Below are 25,496 nucleotides of genomic sequence, written 5' to 3'. Positions count from 1 at the left end.
ATGATAGAATAAGACATGGATCTTTGTCTTGTGTTTGACATTACTTCTGTGTGGAACAGAGTAGAACATACATGTTTCACCTCTACCACATGGAACATGGTGGAACAAGGTATAACAGACTTATATTTTACCAATATAAACTCATAATTCTCTTTTAAAAATATCAAATAGGTCTTTTTTTTACATTTTTTAAATTTTATTTATTATATTTTATGTTTCTTAAACTTTCACTTTTTCTTGTCCTTAAAATATTATTTTTATACGAAATCTATATTTTTATTGATTTATGTAATTTATTATATATTAATAATAAAAAATAATGTAGAAAAGAGATAAAAATAAAAATTTAAAACTAAATAAATTTTTTATTTGGTGTCATTTTAATTGTTTTGACAAAAACTATCAAATGATATATTTTGTTATAAAAAATAATTATTCTATTATAATTTAATAAATTACATCAATTAATTAAAATAAAATACTCATTATGGGTAAAATAGTCATTTTACTTGTTCTGTTATGTCTAGTTTTATCTTACCACACGTTGAATAGTTGTTCTATCATGTCCTGTCACGTTCTGTCATGTCTTGTCATGTCATATCCTGTCTGGACATCAAACACACCCTTATAGCCATCAAACATCCTTTTGTTGGCCTCATATTACATAATTCCATGGCACACCTTTCTAGATCCAACATTTGTTAGTCTGGACTAGGAACGGACCCAATTAAGTTGTTATGGTGGCACGTGCCATTGTATTGTCCTTTTGTCGTAAGCTAAAAAGTTTAGGTTCATGAAATGTGTAACTGTATGGAAAAAAGTTAAGGATTCGTGTCTGATCTGGACCACCATCCAAATCGAGTAACCAAAGAACCCAAGACCTTTCCATTACTAACACATTTCGAATAAATTGATGATGTTCATACTGTAGTTTGCAAGTAATGACATCGTATATACTAGTAGCCTCGATATTCCATTTGATTTGATGCATAAATATTTACTCCAACATCGTAAAAATAAAGAGTAAATAATAAAATCCGACCCTATGGTTTGATGAAATTTTGGATTGGGTCTCTTAAATGAAATAATTATAGAGATGGTCATTGTGGTTTCATTTTTGTTGTGGATCAGGTCCTTCATTTAAGAACCGTTTAAAATATCTGTTAACTTAAAAAGGTATTTTCATGCTTTCCTTGTGCTATGGAACTTTTAATTCATTCGAGGACCTATTTTGTCAATTTCTAAAACTCAAGAAACTTCTTCTTCTCTCACCGATTTCTTTTCGGACTATACCATGAACAAGAACAAACCCCAAAAGTCAAAAATCACATCCAAAGTTAAACAAAAACAAAGATTCAAACGTAGAAAAATAATTTAAGAACAAAATCAACACAACCCCATTTCTGAAGAACAAAATAACAATACAAACTCATTTTTGAGAAATAAATCAACAACACAAACCCATTTTTAAAAACAATTTAAAGACAAACTCAATCCAACTCTTGTTTGAACATATGTTGCCCACTTTCTTCATCGTCTTGTTTTTTTTATTCACACTCCAATGCGATTTTTACGAGCCGATAAGCTATTTTTGTAACCAGACCATCGATCGGAGTTTGAAGCTCGATCAAGAAAGTCGGTTGGAAAGTGGAGTTTTTCTGGAATGCGAAATAAACATGGCCTCGCAAACCCATTTCGATCAAGAAATTCGGTTGGGAAGTGCCAGATCCAAAAAAACCTTGGTCAGGGTTGGGTTTGCGTTGAGGGTGGTTTTAAGGCAATAATCGAATGATGGTGATGGTGGGGATTCTTGTTCTTTTTCTTCACTATTGACCTTATTTGACCTCATGTATTGTTGATTTTATTATTCATAAATGGGTTCGTATTGTTATTTTGTTCTTAAAAAAGGGTTTATGTTGATTTTGTTCTTCAATTATTTTTTCTATATTTAAATCTTTGTTTTTGTTTAATTGTGGATGTGGTTTTTGACTTTTTGGGTTTGTTTTTGTTCTTGGTAATTTAAAAAGAGATCGGAGAGAGAGAGCAAGTTTATTGAGTTTTAAAAATTGGCAAAATAGGTACTTGAAGCAATTAAAAGTTTCATAACACAAGGAAAACATGAAAATGCCTCAAAGTTAACGGCGATTTTAAACGACTGCTAAATTAGAGACCTGATTCATAACAAAAATGAAATCACATTGATCATCTATGTAATTATTACATTTAAGGGACCCAATCCAGAATTTTACCAAACCACAGGGATGAAATTTGTAATTTATTCAAAATAAAAATGCAATATTTGATATATATATATATATATATATATATATATATATATATATATAATTTAATACTAGTTGTCTACCCGCGCAATGCAGCGGGGTATAAGTTTTACATAAATGTAAGCGAGAATACCGATTGACGATTACAACAGATACACACGTGATTGCCATAGCAAGACCAAACCAACTTGTGTCGATTTTTTAATTTGACTTTTAAATAATTTGTTTTGTCATTCAATCTTAATTCTCATACAAAGTATTGATTGTTTTATTTGATTTATTTACTTCTAGTTGCATACCCATGCGATGCAACGGGACACAACCATTACCATTGAGTGACAAAATAGCTACCGATACTTGCACAACCAATCAGTCAAATCCATTTGGTTGACATCCATTTGCCATTAAAACACAATAGCTAACTGATACATGAGAAGTTTTCTTTGAAAAAAATGCAAATAGCAGACTCATATAACAAAAAACAAAAATTATAAATGGTTAAAGACTTTGAGCATTTGGATAAACGACCTTTAAATACCTCAATCAAAACTTATAAATTATGATCATAATTTACTTTTAGTATTGTTACCAGATGCTATAATAGTCCATGTATATTTAACACTCGGTAAAAACTCCAGCTTATGCTATAATAACACAACTGTCACAAAGCAACCACAAAAAAAAACTAAATCGACAAATCATTAAATCACGACAATAATTTTACAAGTAGCAAACAAATCAAGTAGCTAAAATGTTACCAACACAATGTTGCAGGAAGTAAAATTATTATAAACGATTATAAAAAGGGATGTAAATGAATAACATAAAACAAGATTAAACCAAACCTCAGTTTAAGCATTTCCAAACTGACATAAATGGATTATTGTGGGTTTCTAGTTCCCAAAAGATACCACCAATGGACTTTGGCCAAACCAACCCACTTCCATTAAAGGCAAAAAACAACATCCGTCATCCAAATTAGATAAAAGTTGAACAACATAAACAAAACAACACGTAACACATACTACATCAAAACAAATGTCATTGTCTTATCATCGCTAGTTGATGCAACCAAACCTGTAACCATTGAAAATACCAAAACTGCTATGTGCCAACAGGGTCATTGCCTTGTTCTCCGACATGTTCTACAGGTCCAATGTAATTGTCTTGTCCCATATCTTTCGCTGCCAATTGACATATCTACAATAACAAAAGCTAAAATCCCACAAAAAGATTTAAAAAAACAAACAAAACCAATAAACCTTATTCAAATATTTGCTTCATCCCATTTTCAAAATCGTATGATCACCTCACCAGAAACAAACTGATAATTGCAAGAAATGAATCAAATGGTTCGACGATTTATTTACAAATGATTGTTGCTAGAATTTTTTATATCWCGTCTTCCCGGGTTTGAATCAAACCCAGGCGCTGCCAAAGCCCATGATGTTGAGATAGGTGCTTTATTTAGTTTGAGTCCTTGACTTGATAGAGTTGGATTATAAAAAAGGCAATAATAGCATCAAGCACGTGAATGATCCAAAGTTGTATATTAACATCAAACCCATTAGAGTTTATGTTCTTATAAGTGTTAACAAGGCAATAAGGCAATATAAGGGACCGTTTACCAAACACTTTACCGGTAAAATTCAACAGTATCATTTACTTACCGGGTAAGATTATAGTTCACAAAAACGATATTATTTGCAACAATTTACTCGGTAAGCGCTTACCGTGGTAAGAGTCATCACCCTCACTTGTCGGGTAAGACTATTGTCTTTGTCTCGTTCTTACTGGGTAAAATTTTTGGTCCCTACCATATCTATCTAGTAAGATAATATGACTTGGTAAACTCTTACCAAGTAAGCGTTACCAAACACTTTACCGGTAAGCGCTTACGGGTAAAATTTAACACTATCATTTACTTAGCGGGTAAGATTATAGTTCACAAAAACGATATTATTTGCAACAATTTACTCGGTAAGCGCTTACCGTGGTAATAAGCCATCACATGTGATTGTTCCCTAAATCTTCAATACACAGCAGACAATACATTCCAGTATTCAATTTCTTCTGATTAAGATAAATCAATTACTTGAATGAATGTCGGCAGTACATCAGTAGGCGCTGAAATTGATCTTGCTGCACAGCATGTACTGCTATTAAAATCCAAATATCTCATTAATGCATGGGTCAAAGTTAGTCATTGTCATATAACAACTTTCAGTATCATTTTGTAAGCAACATACGAATGAACAAGACAAAGAATAACGATAAGAGAAGGGCATTCCAGATTACTTACAAATTCTATTAGGAGAAGGTTACTATGCTGAGAGAACATCTAAACAAATCATCGAGATTCTGAAAAGAAGAGGAAAGGATCTGGAGTCACAAATTGAAACCCTTAATGCTGTAATCAAGGATCTCAAGTTTGAAGCCTCCTTTTTTTGATGACACAGCTATTGAGGCTGCAGTAAGTCCCTTCTCTCTACAAAAATGTCAGTTAGATTCACATTCTGACACTACCATTGCTTGAACGATGAATCAAATACATGAAGGGCATTCACATATATAAGTTTGTCAAGACATTCAAGACATTTTTAAAGAATGAGGTTAAAAAGACGTCAGAGTGAAATTCTACACTGCTGAAAACTCCCTTTCTTCAACTGTGAACTCTCTCTTTTACTTAAACTAAATACAACACCTCACATATATTAAAAGGGTAGTACTTAGTAGCTTTGCATCACGAATTGGTTTCAATTTGTCCAACATATAACAACAGGTTTTTGGCCAGGAGCAACAGTAGGAACAAGAATGATTGTTGATCAATTGTTTGCATTCTCTAATGTACCCATATACATACAAAGCTCCTGTCCAAAAACTAAATTTAAAGGAAGGTGTAGTCTTAGAAGTAGACTGTTCTCTAGTATATATTTTTATTCATATAAAAAATGGCATCAATCATAAGAAAGCAGGCTACATGTGGCAGCCACAACCTTGTTTATGTGCACTAACCTTAAACTTGGATCTGATACCATAAGTTTGAACCAACATAACCACCGATGCTTCTTGAGAAAAGAGGCAGTGATTTTATCTAGCTTACCTCTAACATAAGGATGCTATGCTAATTGTCATTAAGGTTAATATATCAAGAACCATCTGGATGAGGAAAGTTCATGGCAGCATATAACAGCAGTTTTTTGGATAGCAGGCAGCAGGAGACTTGAATAAAGTCTGCCTTTTTAAGCTAACAGCCATATGCTAAAGTATCAGACTCTTGAAATCATTTTTCTCAACTCTTGTATGGACTACATGTTCTTCATTTGATTAATCCTCTTTAGAAAAGCTTATTATTTTAAGTTATATTTCTTATTTATTTTTCCTGCTAATGCTCTCCTATTAAACAATAGCTTGAAGCCTTGAAGGTTATTGACGGTACACTTTGTAAACTGAAAACCATCTCCCAAAAAATCATATTTAGTGTATGTAGACTTAGGTGCCATTTACCAAACGCTTACCCGGGTAAGCGCTTACCAAGTCATTTACTTTACCGGATGAATATGGCAAAGACTAAAAATCTTACCCGGTAAGAGCGAAGGCAAGAATTGAGTCTTACCCGGTAAGTGAGGACGAGGACTCTTACCATGATTAGCGCTTACCGGGATAAATTGTTGCATACGATGCGTTCTAGTGAATAAAATCTTACTCGGTAAGTAAGTGATAGTGTTGAATTTTACCGGTAAGTGCTTATCGGGTAAGTGTTTAGGTAAACAGCCCCTTAGTTTTCAAGGCATTTAGATTAAAATAGTATAAGCATTGAAACCTGCCATGAAAAAAAAGAAATCCTTACATGAAGACAGATGAAACAATAAGTCGATGAATATTCAACGTTGATTATATTTGATATGTAGCACCAAACAGAGAAAGGGAAAGAAAGATGACTTTCTTATCACATCACTTGTATTTTGAAGAAAAGAAAACACCAAGGGGAACGCATTGATGGGATCAAGTCCTACACTACTAATTGCCCTTATCAGGTATCAGGAGCTATGAAGTCAGATAAGTTTGGTGAAACATTCTTTTTCATATGGACCATCCAAATTTTAAGACTTTGATCAAGATAGTTCCAAATGAACCGGTTTATTTGCATGCCCTTATAAATACTTAGAAATGATAATCAAACCACTGTCATCAGGGTGATCCTGAAAAAATATGAATACTTAGAAATGATATATCAAAACCACCTCTTTCACCAGAATGATTCTTTTATGAAATTACAGATCATCCTTGTTTCATTAGGATGCTCCTGAAAAATCTAAACAAACTTCTATAAACAATTTTTTCTATTAAAATGTTCCTTCTATGAAAATATTGATAAGCACTTGACCATGATGCTGCTAACACCTTGATTTTCTATTCCTTGGTAAAGGGAAGAAAAACAAGGGGAGTGGAAAGATGAAGTACAAGAACAGTACATGCCTGGTGCAAATGTGATGCATGAAATTGATGACAAGTCTTTCTATTATCGAAGAATGTATGTTAAGAGTGTTCTGGTACCACCACCAAGTGAATGGCCAACAATATGCAAATAAATGCAAAAAGCTAATTAGAACACTCATTTAATTAATGGAGGATTGATACTGAAGTTACACAGTATGTGATATGTCGTGAACTCGTCGTAACTTTTAAGACTTAAGGTTTGACCACAATATCACGTTTCATGTTATTTAGAACTTTGATGCTAATTGGTTTTATAATAGGAAAGGGCTGATTTTGTCATGATCTTAGGTTGGAAGGGTTTGAACTGAAATTTATCAAAAGTATAAGGGGCTCGAGGTTTGTACTTCAAGTCGTCCGATCGATACGTAAAAAAAATCTATCGAAGAAGACGATCATTCGGCGGCCATGGAAGAAAAATTCGACAAGGTGAAGCCTCAAATTATAGTTGAGGAATGGAGTGGATCTTCTTTGAACAAACTCTCGTTGACTGCCGTTATATCGCCGTCTTCTTCTTCGTCTTTCACCTTGAAAAGACACGGTAATCGATTCAACATTTTCTCCCGAAGGTTTATCGAAGCGTTTGTTCCAGAGGTAATGTAACATAAGCATTGCACAGGATAGTCGCTCTTTTCTGGTTCGATTTAGCATTAGTTCAGTTACATGTAGTTCTACTCAGTTTATGAGTTAATTTCTACTTTGAATCATCATGGAGATTTAATATATCTTGGAGCAAAATCTGATGTCTACATTGAACAATAACACACATCTAACAGTGTCTGTTAGGTTATCGTCGCAGATAATGATAGTTCTTAATTTGTACTGAAATGTTCAGTTTATGCATCTATTTGTTGTGCGGGAACTTTCTTGTGTGTGTGATTATACCTATGTGTCTATTGCCATGAATTGAAGTGCTTATTATAACTGAATATCGTTAGGTTGTTTATGGAGAAAGGTATCTAGCTTGATCTAGAGATCAAGCGCTCTAATTGTGTTCCATACAGGGCCGGCCCTGGCCATGTGCAGCCCGCACAGGGCATCAAAGCCTAAAGGGGCATCAAGTTGTCATATGTTACTAGTATTGGGTTTAATAATTTGAGAATTGGACAACTGAGCTTTAACTATAAAAAAAGGCGCAAGGCCTAGTAGTGATGAATATTTAATGCACATCGTGAACCAGTTAAGGCCATCATCCCAACAACTCAATCTAATTCCTATTGTTCTTCAAAGTTCGACTATTTCGATTTTGAAGACATGGAGTTCTCTTTCTAGCCGATTAACAGTCATGAAATTAGATTCAAGAAATCAAAGATAGAAATCTCGAATAACTGACTTCTACTGTATTTATGAATCTTTAAATCTTTTTGCAAAAAAAAAATCTAAATTTCTAACTGATTATTATAAAGTTGGGTCATGTGGTCATGTGGTTACTGACCTACTAAGCTAAGGCTAAGGCTAAGGGGTTTTTGTCATTTTGATAATGAGTCTTCTTCTTGCATATTGAAGTATCTGAGAATTGAAATTTTCAATGCACATGAGCACATCACTCTATCAACATAGCTGGARCACACTGCACAACATAAACAACATATTCTGAAATTGTCTTAATTATTGGGCACTTGTTCTTTGCAATGCACAGTAACATATTATGAATTTTACAATTTATTATTGTTCTTTTGACTTTTGTTTACTGCATTAGATTTAGGGGTTGTTTGATTGGTTTTTTTTATTAAGTTCTATATGGATAAAGTTGCCTGTATGAATTAATCTGTTTGAATAATTGAAAAAGTTTTTGTTTGGGAGAGTTTTTCGCTAATATAAGGAGCATTTTTTAGTTGGAATGGACATGTTTGGAAGAAAAAAAAACTTGGCTTTCTATATAAAGCACCCCCTAAAAGCTTACTGGATAAGTCACTTTCTATATCATTAAACCACTACTACGAAACAATCATGCATAATTGAGCGAATAAGCTGTTAGTTTCATTAAGCTTATTAAGCTGTTAACAGATATGCCCTTAGCCTTTAGTCGTTAGACCTGTAACTTTTGAGTTTTACTTTTTGCTTACTATGATAGTAATTTGGATGTAATTTACTATTTTAGTTAAAAACTAATTATAGTTTTTTTTTGTCTTTTAGGTCCCATATATTGAAATAAAGTTTATATTTTGCTAATTTCAGTTTGGAAAGAGGAAAACCGGAAAAGAAGAAAACACGATCTTAATCCAGGATTTTTCCTTTTATCATTCAATATTTTGTATTCGGGGTTTTGGTTTTTATCCCCCTCCCCCAAATTGAATTATTTTTATTATAATTAATAAAAATCAACATGACGATGAGACACTTAGCTTGAATAAGTTCTAAACTCTATAAAAAATCGCATGCTTAGTTGTTTCATTGGCTTAAAAAAATAGGCTTATGGGCATTTTTTATTATTTTCGCACAGATCATCAAAAATCTTAGGACCGGCCCTGGTTTCATAATTGATGTTCAGTAATTTTTTGTGGAATCAGGTCACACCAAATAACTATGAATTGAACACCATTGTAATATTTTGTTTTAAAATCTATATGCAATTTGCATATCCAGAGGTTCTAGGATTCCACCTGAGAAGTGAAATTGTATCTCTTTTAATCTTTATGATGTGTTCTTATTGTTTTTATTGGATTGTTTTTGGAATAAGAGTATTTTAAGAAACATGTCTGCTAGTACAAGATGATGTGTCATGTGGGATATGACCTTGGCTGCATTTTTTTTTTTCCTTTCGATTATTGAATTTTTCATAGTCTTCGAAATATACATATATCATAAAGTTGTGGAAAGTATGACTATGTGAAGTTAACATACAAAGGGGAGCCACAACTACTAAAGAAATACAATAAATGCTATTTGCCATTGACCTTTTGCTCTTTGTCTTCTGTTTGCTTCAAGTTTCTTATTTCTGCTGTATATTCTGGATGCAGGGGTTTCCGAGCAGCGTGACTCCAGATTATATTCCTTTTCAGACATGGGATCTATTGCAGGTTTGAAATCCATTACTGCTTATAGGAAGTGCTAATAGAAATCTTGGAATTCCCATTTTATATATTGTAACGGATCCAATCTCTTTTATAGGGCCTCTCAACATACATTAGGACCATGCTTTCTACACAAGTAAAAGTTTATGTGTACCGTTAAATTTAGTTCTTTTTAAATCATTTCAATCTTAAACTTGTGTTGGAGAATCATTCACCAGTATCTACTTCACCAGGCTCTTCTAAGTGCTATAGGAGTTGGGGAGAAATCAGCAACTGTAATTGGGGCTACTTTTCAGGTACAGTATTTGCGTCTCAAGTCTGATATTCATTGTTGTTTACCTTAGCTGATTTTGTTGATCACGATGTCCCTTTTCCTGGATCTGGAACTCTTGCAGTGGTTTTTGAGGGATTTAACTGGAATGCTAGGAGGTGTCATGTTCACATTCTACCAGGTGTGTTATTATGCACATTATTGATCATCCTTGATTTTACATGCACATTTTCAAAGACAAAAATGCATGCAATTGATTGGAATATTTTGTGAGTTATTATCAGAAATTGTTAGTGTGCAATTGGTTGGAATATTAGTTGTGCCCAGGAGAGTCTATATTCTACCTGTACAATTCCTATGTGGATATCAGCTCCTCGAGCGAACTGCTGATATTTTATTAGGCTATTATAGATGACATATAACTTCATAAGATGAACCACAGGCTCTCTGTGGCTCATAGTTACGTTTTACTGTATATATCTTTCATAACAGTTTATACAGGGGATTCAGTTTTCATTCATCTAGTAGTCTGTTAAACATTATGCATTCATTGATGATGAAAAGCAGTTATACTTGAGATTCTTTTCTTTTCAGGGCTCAAACCTAGACAGCGATGCCAAAATGTGGCGTTTGGTTGCAGACCTAATGAATGATCTTGGTATTGATCCAATTAGTTTCCTTACATCCAATAAATATGTGTCAATGTCCATTGTATTTAAGGGAAGTGGCTCTAAAATAACTGTTTTGTATGACTAATATCCTGAGGTTGAAATGCTATTTCTATAAATAAAAAAAACAAAGTCTTTGCTGCATGCTAGCTTTGCAGGATACTTAATTACATACTTTTGTGTGGGCACGCTGGTCCTTTCATTAAGTAGAGAGCTTGCTTGAATTTTACTTGGATTATATGGATTGTGAAAAATGATATTGGTTGCAGGAATGCTGATGGACCTTCTTTCTCCATTGTTTCCTTCGGCATTTGTATTCATTGTCTGCTTAGGGAGCTTGTCAAGATCTTTCAGTAAGTCATTAATGTTTTTCCACGTTTGAAAATCGGTTTCTAGTTACGACATCTCTAGGCTGATAGAGAAAGATAAATTATAATGCATCATTGTCTACGAGAGCAAATTACACCAAAATTATCCAAACTATTAGCCACTTTCACCACAAGTACTCGAACAAGATCTATCACTTTGGAAGGACTCAAATTAGTTTTGGCTTAACATGGGGAATTTCCATTAAATATAATTTAAAGGTTTCTTAGTGGCAGTTTGGTCTCTATGGACTATATGGCACCCTCACGTTTTGGGGAAAAAACCTCTCTCCCAAATTGATTCTGGTGAATTTTGGATATATGTATTATGAGATATAAAATCTACAAGTAATGTTTAGATATCAGTAATTGATAACCATGTCTGTTTTTTAGTGATTCGGTCTTCACTTCAATTCACATATCAATATAACCATTTCCTTCTCTTGTTGGGCTACTTCTGGAATGGTGCATTTTGGTGATCGCCAACAGATTGTGATATGACCAACTATCCTTTTTAAACACATCTCAGTTTTCATAATCTCTCCTTACATTCTGTTTCTTTAGCTGGTGTTGCCAGTGGAGCAACTAGAGCTGCTTTGACCCAGCATTTTGCTCTTCAGAATAATGCTGCAGATATATCTGCAAAGGTAATTTGTTGATCCTCTGGCAGTAAATACCACATATAATCAAATATCCTATAATCTTACTGTATGTTTATGTTCACTGTTAGGAAGGAAGCCAGGAGACAGTTGCAACAATGATGGGAATGGCTTTAGGAATGTTTCTTGCACACATTACGATGGGACACTCAACAATAATATGGTTCTCTTTTCTGTCGCTCACCATGTTCCACATGTATGGTTAGTTATGCTCTACTTCCTTCTTCAGTTTGTTTATGACAAGCTTGAAATGACACCCCACATTATTTTTTGAACTTCACCATTGCACCATTCATAGTCACATTTAATTTATATACATATTGTACTGAAACTAAGTTCATTTTCTCTCTGTATTCCGTGTTCTGGCGGTTTGTAGCTAATTACAAAGCTGTAAGGTGTCTTAATCTGACTACATTAAACTGTGAAAGAAGCTCAATTCTTTTGCTGCATTTCATGGAGACTGGCCGAGGTGAGGAATGCAACCTGCTTTTGTCATTGTATCCGCTGTAATTATAAACATGCTTTCATGAGGCAATAACGTTCACTACAGTGTCAATCAGTGTTGTGGTGGAGTGGTTAGTGCCTGGGCAGTTCATAGCGCTGAACCCAGGTTCAAATCCCTCTACGCACATCCTGTGCGACATTTACCAAAGGGGCATGCTTAGCCCTGGATGTGCCTGGGATTAGTCGAGCTTCGGCTCGGATACCCTTTCAAAAAAAAAAAAAAAACGTTCACTACAGTCTATTATTTTTAGATTTTAGAAAGATAACAGCAAAGGTGAATTTAATTATAGTTCTGTGACATGAAGTGTGCCAATTTGAGATCTGGCCTTGTGTTTGGAAGCATGTTAATATAGGTTCTTTTTTATTTCACTTGTAATCATGATGACTCAAGTCTTCTGTCCGCACTTTGCAGTTCTCTCTCCAAAAGAGGTCTCAGACTTGGAGCATGTTTTACCGTTATGGATAAGTTCTTGGAGCTCAAAGCGTACCAAACTTTTGTATGCACGGGTACGCTTAGGTGCGAGGGTTTCCTCACTTGACAGCCTGGAAATGTGAGTTTTGAAATCGTTGTAGACACGCTCATTTAACAAAGAGCTTGCTGCCACTTCTGGACATTTTTGGGCAACATCAACTACTCCCTCCATCCTAGAAAAGTAGTCTACTTTAAGATCTCGATGGAATTCAAAGACAATATATTGGACGCTTTTTTACATGTAATCAAATAGAAATTAACAAAATTATTTCTTAATCCAATACTAAGGAAAGGAAAAGCATTATGGGATCATCAAATGTATCTTGGTGTTAAATTTTGAAAAGGAATCTTTGTTGGACTTCTCTTTTGTGTGAAGTCGACTCCTTTTTAGACAAAGGGAGCATTATTTGATGCCATGTGAGGTTGGTTGGGAGCCATCTTCAAGCTGTACAATCCTAGCATGTGTTTCTTTCTATACTCTTCAGCTTGAAAACTTCGAGCCAACTGATGGAAACTCAAAAAGATCATCTTCAAGTCCGCACTTTTACTTGATTATATGATGGATCTTATTTAATCTTTGCAAGTGACATCATGTTTTTTCTGTTGTCAACAAACAGGATGGAGCTATTAAGTTCTGCTGGATCTCGATATGAGAAAGGTTGAGGTTTACAAAGTTCTTACTTAAAAATAGCTCGTCAACAAAGAATACTCGTATTAATTACTGCTGTCTGGACTTTCAGCAAAATACATGCTACTTGAGAAGAAGGGAATCATCAGCATTGTCATGCATAAAGATTCAACTACTGGAGATGTCATGCAAGGGTTCATGCATGCTCTTGTTATGGCAAATCTTGTAGATGATAAGCCTACGTCATTACATACAGATAGCCAAACATGGATGGACAAACACTATGAAGCCTTTGTTTTGAAGGTACATTTCACCCTTGGATTCCTATTTTAGCTTTAGCATATCAGTCTTCTGCAATGTTAAATATACCTATTACTTTTTTTTTAAACTGCACCAACAATTACCAATCTGCTTTCTTCATTAATGCAAGTAACCCAATCAGTCCCCACCTAGCCTGCTTAATTCCCTCTTAACTTAAATGCCTTGATTCAGTAGTTATCTATTAATAAAAAAGAAAGAGGAAGAGAGTATACACCACCTTGTGGAGTGCCCTCACCATACCGGTCCCACAATCATCGTGAGGGAGGTAAATCATGCAAGTCCAAGCGACAAAGGATGATGTGTAACACCCCAAAAATGGGACAACAAAAATTTCCAAATAAAGACGGAGATTTGGTATATAAATATCAGAATACGAGCCTTCCACAAAAAGGGAACTTAAATACGCCTGTTTGATTACACTTTGTAACAACAGGGCATGAGTATAACGACCTCCTAATCTAATTCCATAAAGAAAGAAGATTTCAATTGGGTGTCCCTTGAACCACCAAAATAACTTCAAAAGGCGGCGTCTCAATAATGCTCCCAAGCTCCCTCTAAAGGACCGGTCACTAGAACTTGAGATACATGCCGACACGAAACAAGTGTTAGGCCAAAAAGCCTAGTGAGCATGAACATAAAGTAGAGAATTGCAATATAATTAGTTAAAATCATTGCAAGTCAAATACAACATTAGGTGGAATCAACGGGGGAGACCTGCATCCATTGAGAGTGACGGGCACAAAAGTATATCACTCAAACAACGTTGTCGCATAACACTTCAAGACTTACAGTCCAAGTGTCCTAACGACTACTTAACAAGTTTCATCTCAAGATTCGGTTGTCCTTAGTGTCTATTCTTGCGAATTCCACCCCAAGGCTCGGCACACTTAGTGTCTACCTCAAAGGTAACACCTCAAGCGGTGAGATCTTAGTGTCTACCCCAAAGGTAACACCTCAAGACTCAACCCTCCTAGTGTCTACTTGGAAAGTTTCATCCAATGAAAATATCCAACTAATCCACATTTTGGTAATCTTTCATCCATTAAGTCATGTAAGTTATCAACTACCATCATAAAATCATTCACTAGCATTTATAGATAAAATCCCAACTTTTGGTCAAAATCCTAACAATTATGATTTTTCATAAAATACCAAGATAATGAATGAAAATCCATATAAACTATCCCAATAGGCATTTAGTTCAGAAAAATTCATTAATATGACCTCAATATGAAGATTTGGCCCAAAAATGCATAAAACTTCATCAAATATGAACATATGTTCAAATCACCAAATAGTTGTGTGATACTTGAAATTAAAGCATGTAATAGCATCACATAATACAATTCAAGCATGTATCTAGTTTTTAAATGCTAGCATCATAGAATACATTCAGGCATGTATCTAGTTTTACAAAGCATTTAAAACTCAGTTGCTAGGTTTTTGAAGAAAACCTAGAAAATTGGTAAAAACCCAAAAATGAAGGTGATGAACTTGGATCTTGATCAATACTTGAAATCTTGATGTTTGAAAGTTTGTAAACACTTGGAGATGAACAATAAATGCACTCTCAAGTCTTCAAATCGGTTTAAGTGAAAAAGCTAGAAGGTAGCTGAGAAGCTAGAAATCAAAACCCTTGTTCACTAGAAGAAATCGAGACTCAAAAGTGTAGAGGGAGCTTCCAAATCGGTGGCCTAATATGTCTTGATAAAAAAAAATGAGAGTGAAAGGGAATGAGTGAAGTAAAATATCAAGGACCAAAATCCTGATTTTTAGCTGGAAATGGCCATACACGACTTTCCTGGTGGACTTTCACGGTCGGGCTACTGTTTTCAGGGTCGGGGAACGCACAGGTCACCAAACTCGACTTTCTGGTGAACTTTCACGCTCGGGGAACGCCGTTTTCTCCTATATTGCCTCCTTTCACCCTTAAACTAATATCCAAACATCCCCAAACCTCCTAAAACTTAATCCTTTGCATTCTTAGATAAAATAAGTGTAAATACTAAAACTTCTAAAAATTATTTACCTTAATTTTCCGGGTGATACATGATGCCCGGACTCGAATACAGGACCTCATACAATTGGCTTACGCCCACCACTAGGCTAGATCGCCGGGACTATAGTTATCTGTTAATTGAGCCGGTTGTTTTGGGGGTGGGGGTGCTTAACGAATAGGCTTCCGCTTGGCATAGTTGACAATTCCATTCTGTGTGCTTCTACTTCAGTCTTTCATTCAATCTTTTGTCTCCCCCAACCCACCAAATGAAGTTCTCTCTAATGACCCTTGCTGTCCTTGATGCGCTTTTATTTCAACTAATGGCCAAAATTTGAGATGAGCATCTGATCCAATTTACAGTTATATTTGTGTAAGATAGTTTCTTGTTGCATAACTTAACCTGGATATCTGTATTTTTTACTTGATTGGCAGCTTCAATCATCTGGTTGGAAAACGGAGCGCCTTTTGTCTTCGTCAATCATCTGGAGGGCAAACTGGAGCCATGGGGCTCCAGATAAGAAGATAAACTAGAAGAAAATGCCTATACAGTCATACAGACAAAATCCAAAGATCGCCCCCTCTCTGGAGAATGAAAATGGAAAGACAACCGATGAATTCAGGTTTTTGAGACAATTTTAATGGTTCGATGAACCTTGTTACTAGTGATCTGAGGATAGTATTATGAGAGTTTGGGTACGTCTACTGTGGTATTATAAAACAAATATTTAAACTCAATGTACAAATTAATTGCACAATTGCACCTATATTGCTACTTATAAGATAATATTGCAAATTTTGAGAGGAAAAATTAATCTTATGCCCAGTTCTGAGATTTTCTTGACAACATTATACTATCTCTAGGTAAGGCAGAAGAAAGTATATTTCCTAGCTGATAGGAAATTGTTTGTGTGTTTATGCATGTATGCATATCATATGCGTCCAATGACACCTTCCAACTCAATCTTTTGCCAAAAATGACCAAAACCTGGAGGAATATACTCAAGTGACTTGCATCTCAAGCAGTGAAAGTTGTAGATTCATATGGATTTGCCCATTTCTTCTCCCTGAGAAGACCTTGAAAAATGTTTGTTGATCATCTTGTTTATGAGTTCTGTTTAATTCTTCTTCGAGTACTTAACATTTTCCTTGAGAGTAATTTTCGCATTTGAAATTTATAGGGTGGAGAAATTACACGAAATGTATAACCAACCCAAACAAAGAAATATGAAGTATGCCATTGTTGAAGAAACAGAAGAAAGAAATTACATGATATTAACAACCTAATGTCTAGAATACATGCTTCAATTTTGATATCAAACTTGCAATTTCTTATATGCTTTGTGCATTTGTATACCTTTAAACTTGTTTGTTTTCTGTACAATGTTGATTATACAGTGCCAGTAAACTTGCAGTGGTAACATTTTTTCCTTTTGATCATCTTAAGTTATTGTCTACTCTTTCCTGTGGCCAGATGACGCCATTAGAACTCCAACAGCCACAATAAACATGGACAGCATGCCTACGAGAAATATATACGTTCTCCGGGATGATCTTCGATATTCACCAAAAATGAGCACACCCCAAAAGGTACTCACAAGTGGAAGCGCCTGAAATGAGTTCACAACAAGCTCATAAGGTAAACATAGACATGAGACTTAATTTATTTTCTCCAAATGCATTGGCGGGTTGTACAGTACAACTCAGTTTTGCATCTGGGAAGTCTAGAAGTGGAACTAGATGCATAAATGAGCTATACACTAGAACCTACTAATGCATTTTATCCAGACAGTACTCACCATCAAATATTTTGAATCAAATGCATTGCTTAGTTGTACTATATAGTACAACAATGTATGAAATTAGATACATAGATGAGTTGCAGACTAGGACCTAGCGATGCCTTCTTTCGAGATATGACACAGTAAGTAATCTTGTGAATCAAGTGCATTGCTAAGGTTGTCCATGTAGCATATGGTAAAAAATGCATGAAATTAGATGCGTAGAAGAGTTGGACACTATCTGTCTAGATATAAAACTAAACCAAACGAATTCGGTGTATCCCACCTGGAGGGTGGGTCATGGATAGGGTAAGATGTATGGAGACATGACCTTTACCTCCAAGAGTAGAGTGGCTGTTTAGATCACACAACAATGCATTTTGTCTAGAATATTTTAGTTGTGCTGTATTATACAAATCATGAATAGAATTAGATGCATAGATGAGTTGTACACTAGAACCTAGCATGTTGTCTAGCCATGACACAATAAGGGCCTGTTTGTTAGCAGCTTAATGAACTTAACTTGACTCACAGCTTATTCGGACGGCGATACATGACTATTTGGTAGTGACTTAATGATATAGAAAGTGGCTTATTCAGTAAGCTTCCAAGGGGAGCTTTATGCAAAGAGCTAAGTTTTTCCCAAACCTGCCAAATTAAATAACACGCTCCTTTCATCTATGAAAAAACCCTCCTAAACAAAAACCTTCCCAATCTATACAGACGGATTAATCCACAAACAACTTTATCCATATAAGATTAATGGAAAACCAACCAAACAACCCCCAAGTCACGCTGAGAATTAAATGCATCTTTTCGTTGTACAAAAGGTACAACGATGCATGGAATTAGACGCATCGATAGGACTTGGCGAATCAGATGGTCACTTAGTTTTACCATAAGGCACTACAATACATTATGAGAACCATAAGCTTGTACAGACTTTGAAGTTTTAGCTAACCTGAACTGCATCAGCTGCAGCATAACCAGCAGCTTGACCTCCCATGAACTGGAGACCATTCCCAAAACCACACAAAAAACCAGCCAGAAATGCCCAACCTCGGCCATCCCAGTCGTTCAAATATGCCTTAATTGAAGATCGAGGCAGGTTGAATGCAGGGCGGTAAAGAAATATAACGTTCAAGATTATGGCAATCACGAAACACGAGCAAGAGAAGTAGAAAAAGGCTGTGTAGACACTTAAGTGAGGGACACCATCGTCCAAAGTATGCCATTGGTCATTGGTTGCAAGGTTAAACGCCGGTGAGAAGAGAGAAAAACAAATTCCGGCGAAGAAACATATGGCCAAACCGACCAAAGTGCTTTTCCCAAACACCTGAAATCCCGACAAAAACCGAAAGTTTAACACAATACTTGTATAGGAACTGCATATTCGTTTAGCTTACATAAATGACTGATGTTAGAAAACAATAAGTTAAATCAAGGAATCATGGATCACATAACCTTGATTGCTCTTCGGCTCTCGAGCTCAATAAGAAAACTTGCGGTCCCTGCTTTCGCTTTCTCTGCTTTATCAGTTCCATACTCCAGATCCTTTCCTGAGAATCGAAAAGAAAGATTAAACCAATAAGCAAAAGTGAAAAGCTGGAATTGAAGGGTTAGCTCAATTGGGGATCCTCTCCATGGGTCAGCGGTTTGTGCCACTAGAGATTCTCTCGACTGTTATCTTCAGGGACCCATGGTATTAGTCATGCAAGCTGGTTGTACACCATAGTTAACAAAAAAAAAAGCTAGAATTGAACCAGGTGTAGGAAAATTCAAGTGTTCTTACTTGAATTCAGGTTTGATTCGTTATTCATTGATCTGTCAAGTATCATTATAATCATGTCATTAGATTTCCAAAACTAAGAGTTGATATACAAACAAAGAAGATATACCCTTTTTCTGCCACACGAGAATCCTCCAACGTATTAAGTTTTGCTTGGTTATCTTTGGCCACGGATGCATGTACCGCAGAACCAAGACAAACGGCAACCAAGAAACACGCAACGCCTGGGAAAAGTATCTCAGCTCTGTTGATCTTGTCGTCTAAAAAGTAGTTCAAAGTTGTACCTATCACGCCATGACATAAAATCCGCAAAAACTCAATATCATGAAGTTTCAAAATGGTCTTTTGTATCGATGTTTATGTGGAGGCGATGATGATACCTATAACCACAGTAATGCTTGAGGTAATCACCTCAGTTACCGATAAACCAACAAACGCCCAAGCGTATTGTGTTGACAGATTTCCGAGACTCAAGACCACCCCGCCCGCCATTGCAAATAGAACGCTTGGCCAATTATTCTGCCACAAAACATGTAGTAATTTACAACGCAACAATCCATATTCAGGATGAATAGGAAATAGAAGCATATTCAAATGAGAACCATAAATACTTTGAGAACCTCAGTCCAATTATTTATGCTTTATTCACGATGCAAATACATAATGTTTATGATAAAATTGCATGATATCATGAATGATGAAAATGCATTACATTGGTTATTCATCATGAATAATAAACGAAATAGTTGGTTCTCATGTTTACGAAAATATTTATGATTCAATTGGAAATGAGGTCACCGTTTCTAGTTCTGCATTTCCTGGTTGTTCTCTAGGGTCCGTGGGATTAGTCGAGGTGCATGTAAGTTGGCCCAAACATCCATGGTTAACAGAAAATATTTATGGTTCTTTGAACTTTCTTCTATGGTTTAGGTGTTACTATTTGAACATTTTTTAATCCAAATCAAAAGTTTTATATAAAAATAAACATTTAATAAGAATTTCAAATGAAGGGTTGATTTAGGACTATTCATAATCTCCATTGATGCATTTCATCGAAATGTTAAGATGCACATACCTGAGAAAGCTGGATTAGGAAATTAGGCTTATCATCACTGGTATTCCCAAATTCCCCAAATGTAAAGGCAATAATGACAGCCGCCAGAAGATTGGTGATTGTGTAGTCAAGGTAAGTGTGTTGAGGAAGTCGGCCACGTCTTTCTAACAGAGTTAGAATGGCAGGCCATGTTCCTAGGAAGAGTAGTGCAAGCAGCATGCATGCTATCGCTCCTCCTCTGCTATCCACCACATACATCTTCAATTCCCAATCCGCCTCTTCTCCTCTAATCAAACTGATCAACAAACCACCAAATCCCACAAAACCCTACAACCAAATACACTGAAAAGTCTTACCATTTCCAACAATCCTGAATGAATCTATGAGATCACGATTTGGAGAGAGAAAGTCAAATAAAAGCAGAATCACAATAAACCCAGAAATTATACGAAAGAAAACCATGTAATTTGTCCAAATTTGCATATTCTTTTGGTGTCTTTAAGGAGACGATGGTAAAATGATGACAAATGAACACAAGTAACCATAAACAAGACGAATATCCCTAAGTGTAAGATCCAAGAACAAAGTTGCATCTTGAACCAAAAATAAAGTCAAACCCACCATAGCAGAAGAACCCAGTTCAAGAATCTGAAGAAGTAACCACAAACAAGATGAATCTCCCACAGGTACCTAACAATCACCAGGGCCCCACAAAGATACGAAAGAAAATGCCAAATACCGACTAATCACGGATCACAAAAGTAATTTTGAAAATAAATAATCAACTTCTTAAAGGTAGTACTGTATGCTATCCAATTATCTTATCATACACCCTACCAAGAAAGGTGAGGTGGTCACTTTATAGTAACAAGATCCCAATATTCTGGGACCTCCATGAACTACGCAATCTTGGATTATACCTTTAATAAAGGGCTGGTCAGAAATGGCTCCAAGATTTCTTTTGAGGTAACCAAGTGAGTGCCAAGATTTATTGGGGATGAGCAAGAAATGATGCGAGTCTTCAAAGATGAACCACCATTAATGGGGTCTTGTTCTCGCAGATCCTCAAAGATTCCACCGTCGTTCTTGCTGGAAACACATGTTTTAACAAATAAAATAAGTATATATATATATATATAGAGAGAGAGAGAGAGAGAGAGAGAGAGAGGGGGTTGGCTAATGGTACCTTGAGACTGCAAAGAGGAACCGCATAATAAGTTGAATCTTATTCTCACAGATCCTCATAGATTCCATACTTATGACGTCATTGGAGAAAAATGGAAAGAGATGTCTTATCATCGAGTCCACGTTGAGATTCAAATTTATAATTCTTCACCTTTATTTTGACTTTTAGATACATTTTAGTTTGAAGAAATGAAATAGATTTAAGGGGTTTGTTTTTTAAATCTATTATAATTTTATGTTTGGTTTATTTAATTATTTGGATTTGAAATTTTAGGATTTAATTGAAATCTTTCAAATACAGGATTTTGAATACTTAAGGACTGTTCGAGATTTTACAAAATTTAGTAGGATCGTATGTAACAAGGTTTTAAAAAATGTTAAAAACATTTGTTTTATAATAATTGATTAATAAAAATGTAATTCAGTTATTTTTATAATTTTTTCTATAAATTATTTGTAAATAATGGAATCTTTTTCATTCCAAATCCAATGATTTCAAATTCATTCCAATCTAAATCTCTTCAAATCCAAATCCTTCAAAAACAATCATGCAAATCAAATGGACCTTAGGCCTGGTTTTTAGCCGATCTGTTTCTTTTCGATATTAAAGATTATTGGAAGATATTTTTGGGCCATGTATAATATCCAAATCCTTTAAAAACAATTCTGCAAATTTCCAATAACCATGTTAAAATTTTAATGACTTATGAACTTTTTTGCTCCAACAATTATGTTACATAGTATGTTAAAATAGAGAAAAGAATAGAGGTAGGTCGAAATCTTCAAATTTGTAAAAATCTGTAAAACTTTGTAAAAGAGAAGAATTAATATTATAATTCTTTTCCACCAATAAGAGGTATTAATATAGATAATATTAAAATTGATAAAATAGAGTAGCTATTGGAGTTTGATGTAATCTTTTTTAAAAAATTGATTTAATTTATAACATACGTTTGTTAGGGATGTTTTAAGACATACAAAATTGCAAAATGGTCCTTCGATATAATCTTGTTAAACCTTAGGTTTTACAACCAACTAAAGAGCTATTTGATTGGTTTTCTATTAAGTCTTGTGTGGATTAAGAAAGTTTTTTGCTTTAGAGGGTTTTTTCATAGATGAAACAAATGTATTTTTTAATTGAGAGGGGTAGGTTTGGAAAAAACTTGGCTTTATGCATGCAATTCCTCCTAGAAACTAATTGAATAAGTCATTTTCTCTATCATTAAGTTATTACCAGACAATCATATATAGATTACCGATTAAGTTGTGGGTCCCATTAAGTTCGTAAGCTGCTAACGGGCAGACCCTAAATGTTTTTTTTTGAAGAAGTTGATGATGTCAATAGGAAATAAACTAACAAAGATTTAACAATTCATATCAGATAAAACTTCGATGATTAGTAGTTAGCCTAACACTTATATGATTGCATTTAATATGTAGGTGTTATCAAGTCGTGAGATTTTGAACAATTCAGAGCCTAATTATATATATTTCAAATTTTAGTCCATGTTTTAGCTCAATCTCCTTGGTTTCTTTCTTATTTTAGACTATTTGTCAATTCGCTGATCTCGATTATGACATCAAATTTGTAGTCCCTTCTCCTTAGATCTCTAATTTAAATATTGAACTCTCCTAGTCCTAGTTTACTAGTCACGTTCATCTTTATCTTTCGATGACTAATTTTATGATTGAAACACCAAGCACATCCCTATGCTTAATAATCTATCTCTTTCTTGTTTTTTGCATCTCTCTTTCTTGTTTGACGAACAAACTCACATGCGATTTCGTTGACTTCATCATAATACTGGTCGTCATTGTTTAGAGCGCTATAGCCCTTTGATAATATGCAAAACATTGAGAGTTAAGGGAGAATTTGGTCCTAGGATCGAGCTAGGGGTTTTTGAGAATTTGAGATAAACAACAGTTGGTAAAATTCTATATCATAATCTTTCAAATTAATGATTATTTTGAGAAAGTTAATTATGAATAACTAATTAAAAATCTTGTTTCGAACACTTGTATTGGTAAAAGTATAATAGAGCATCCAAAAAGATTGGAATAACACTGATTGTTATTTGCCTTATTGTGGATGTTTTGTTTTCTCTTGTTCTTGATTTGTATCCTCATTCGGTTATTGTAGATTGACCAACTTTTTCTCCTTATTTAATTACAAATAATAAATAATTAGTTGTCTACAAAATCTCATTCATTTATTAAAATGACTTTGGTCTAGCGATATATGAGTCTTTATTCTCTTAGGAGGTTAGAGGTTCAAACTCCATCAATTAAAGGAGGGTGTGCGAGTTTATTTATTCTATTTTTTATATATTAATATTATATACTTAAAAAAAATCTTATTTATTTAAACGGTTTGTGGGTTTTCAGAGTAATTATTATGATAAATAATCATAATTAGCTAATCAGTTGTTTAATTTATTTTGTAATATTGATTTGTTAGAACTCTGTCTAAAAAACCATTGTAATAATTAAATTTTTTAAATATGATATTGTTTTTATTTTCTTAATATTAAAAAACACTTTGCTTGGGATATCAAACTCCCTAAATTTCAGATCTCAAAATAAACATTTAATAAAAATGGTTTATAATTTTTAAAAATTTATAGATTTTGACACCAAAAAATATATATTAAAATGTAAGATTAATTGACTTAAAAAGTCTTGGATGTGATATTAGAGTTTTGGGAGTTGGGACCATACATAGACTTTTACGAGCAATTTTTTTGTCGTTTGCAATGCAAAGGTCAGACTTGGCAAACACTAATTCAGTCTTTTTCAATGTATTTCTGGTTTCGTTCATTAATGTAATAAAAGATCAGACAAAATATAAACAAAACATTGTTATCTTTGTATTTAAAATTATTGCATTGTTATCTATTAAGACGTTAATTATTTTATAATTATACTAGAAAGATACTCATGCAATAATATATATATATATATATATATATGTGTGTGTGTGTGTGTGTATGTTTTTGATGTTTTGTTTTATTTTATCCCAATAAATGTTATAATACGGTTTATGTGGTTTTAATATATGAATGATGTTTTTATTTTTGAATAAAATATAAGTTTGAAGATATCATAAAATTTTGAAAATAAGTATATTGATATTAGTATCAAATTAACTATTTAAAAATTTTGATTTTTGTGTAATTTCTTTGATACAATTTTTTATTATAATTTAATTTTAGATTTGATGACAAAGTAATTTATTTTTGGATTAATAATATAATTTTTTATAAGTTTAATAATTAAGTATTCTGTTAGAACTCGATAACTATCTTAATTATATTTTAGATTTTTTATATTTAAAATTTAATGTTTGTTTGTATTTGACTATGTTTATTTGCAGTTAGTTACACGAATTCAAATATGAGTTGTATTTACGCACTATTTACTTGTAATTTTGAATTTTAAGTAATATGCATCAATATACAAAAGTTTATGGATAAAAAATAGTTTTTAAAAGTTTTTTGTCAAATGTTTTATAATATAGTATAGATAATCTAATTTTGTTGTAGTGATAATTTTTCTTAATTGTTTGAATAATCAATGTTTTTTTAATCTTAATTTATAATTTTTATTTTTTTATTATTTTTAATTATTTATAGTTTGACTATATATTAATAATATCATGTTAACCAAACTTAATTTTTAATATTTTAGTCGCATAGTTCAATTCCCAACTCAAAAGATATATGAATTTCTCTTGATTTCATTTGTTTTTCTTTAACTTGAAATTTTATAACGCTAATTTTTTGTGTATATAGTAGTTTTTAAATAAACATAATGATTTTTATTTAATATGTATTTTATTTTAAGATATTTCATTTATGATTGAATATATAAAAAAATTAATAATTTTTTTTTAGAAAAAAAAGATGAATCACGTTAAATTTTAGAGCAAATTACACTTTTGGTTCCTATAGTTTGTTTAAAAACCGATTAATCCTTCATGACAGTTGCTAACTGACGTTGTTAAGTCGAGG

The 25,496-nt window shown here is 33.8% G+C and overlaps 2 protein-coding genes across 6 annotated transcripts; one reads left to right on the top strand and one right to left on the bottom strand.

Annotated features, from left to right (window-relative positions):
- Positions 1–7,169: 7,169 nt before the first annotated feature.
- LOC112524426 (protein root UVB sensitive 3) lies at positions 7,170–22,979 on the top strand. Of its 3 annotated transcripts, XR_003070394.1 has the most exons (16): positions 7,170–7,373; positions 9,740–9,799; positions 9,891–9,929; positions 10,027–10,089; positions 10,189–10,245; positions 10,659–10,722; positions 11,002–11,085; positions 11,662–11,744; positions 11,828–11,957; positions 12,133–12,225; positions 12,673–12,811; positions 13,350–13,390; positions 13,473–13,663; positions 16,113–16,300; positions 17,152–17,316; positions 22,927–22,979. XR_003070394.1 is itself a non-coding variant. In XM_025134225.1 (14 exons), the coding sequence occupies exons 1-14, from the start codon at positions 7,188–7,190 to the stop codon at positions 16,209–16,211; spliced, it is 1,329 nt and encodes a 442-aa protein (XP_024989993.1). In that variant the 5' UTR covers positions 7,170–7,187; the 3' UTR covers positions 16,212–16,444. The 3 variants fall into 3 exon arrangements, 1 of the variants encoding a protein (XP_024989993.1); XR_003070393.1 differs by lacking the exon at positions 22,927–22,979 and having other exon boundaries at positions 17,152–17,606; XM_025134225.1 differs by lacking the exons at positions 17,152–17,316; positions 22,927–22,979 and having other exon boundaries at positions 16,113–16,444.
- Positions 16,592–21,390, bottom strand: LOC112524427 (ureide permease 2). Of its 3 annotated transcripts, XM_025134229.1 has the most exons (9): positions 21,222–21,390; positions 20,923–20,991; positions 20,323–20,628; positions 19,628–19,766; positions 19,357–19,531; positions 19,251–19,282; positions 18,923–19,017; positions 18,420–18,794; positions 16,592–17,287 (listed from the first exon to the last, which is right to left on the bottom strand). In XM_025134229.1, exons 2-9 carry the CDS (start codon positions 20,923–20,925, stop codon positions 17,132–17,134), a joined length of 1,281 nt encoding a protein of 426 aa, XP_024989997.1. In that variant the 5' UTR covers positions 20,926–20,991; positions 21,222–21,390; the 3' UTR covers positions 16,592–17,131. The 3 variants fall into 3 exon arrangements, with proteins under 3 accessions (XP_024989997.1, XP_024989994.1, XP_024989995.1); XM_025134226.1 differs by lacking the exon at positions 20,923–20,991; XM_025134227.1 differs by lacking the exon at positions 20,923–20,991 and having other exon boundaries at positions 20,323–20,596.
- Positions 22,980–25,496: the final 2,517 nt, after the last annotated feature.

This window comes from Cynara cardunculus, assembly GCF_001531365.2.
Source record: "Cynara cardunculus var. scolymus isolate 2C chromosome LG 13, CcrdV1, whole genome shotgun sequence".
NCBI classification, from domain to species: Eukaryota; Viridiplantae; Streptophyta; class Magnoliopsida; order Asterales; family Asteraceae; genus Cynara; species Cynara cardunculus.
Note: the sequence above shows the minus strand (reverse complement) of the source record. Positions and strands in the feature narration are given on the sequence as shown.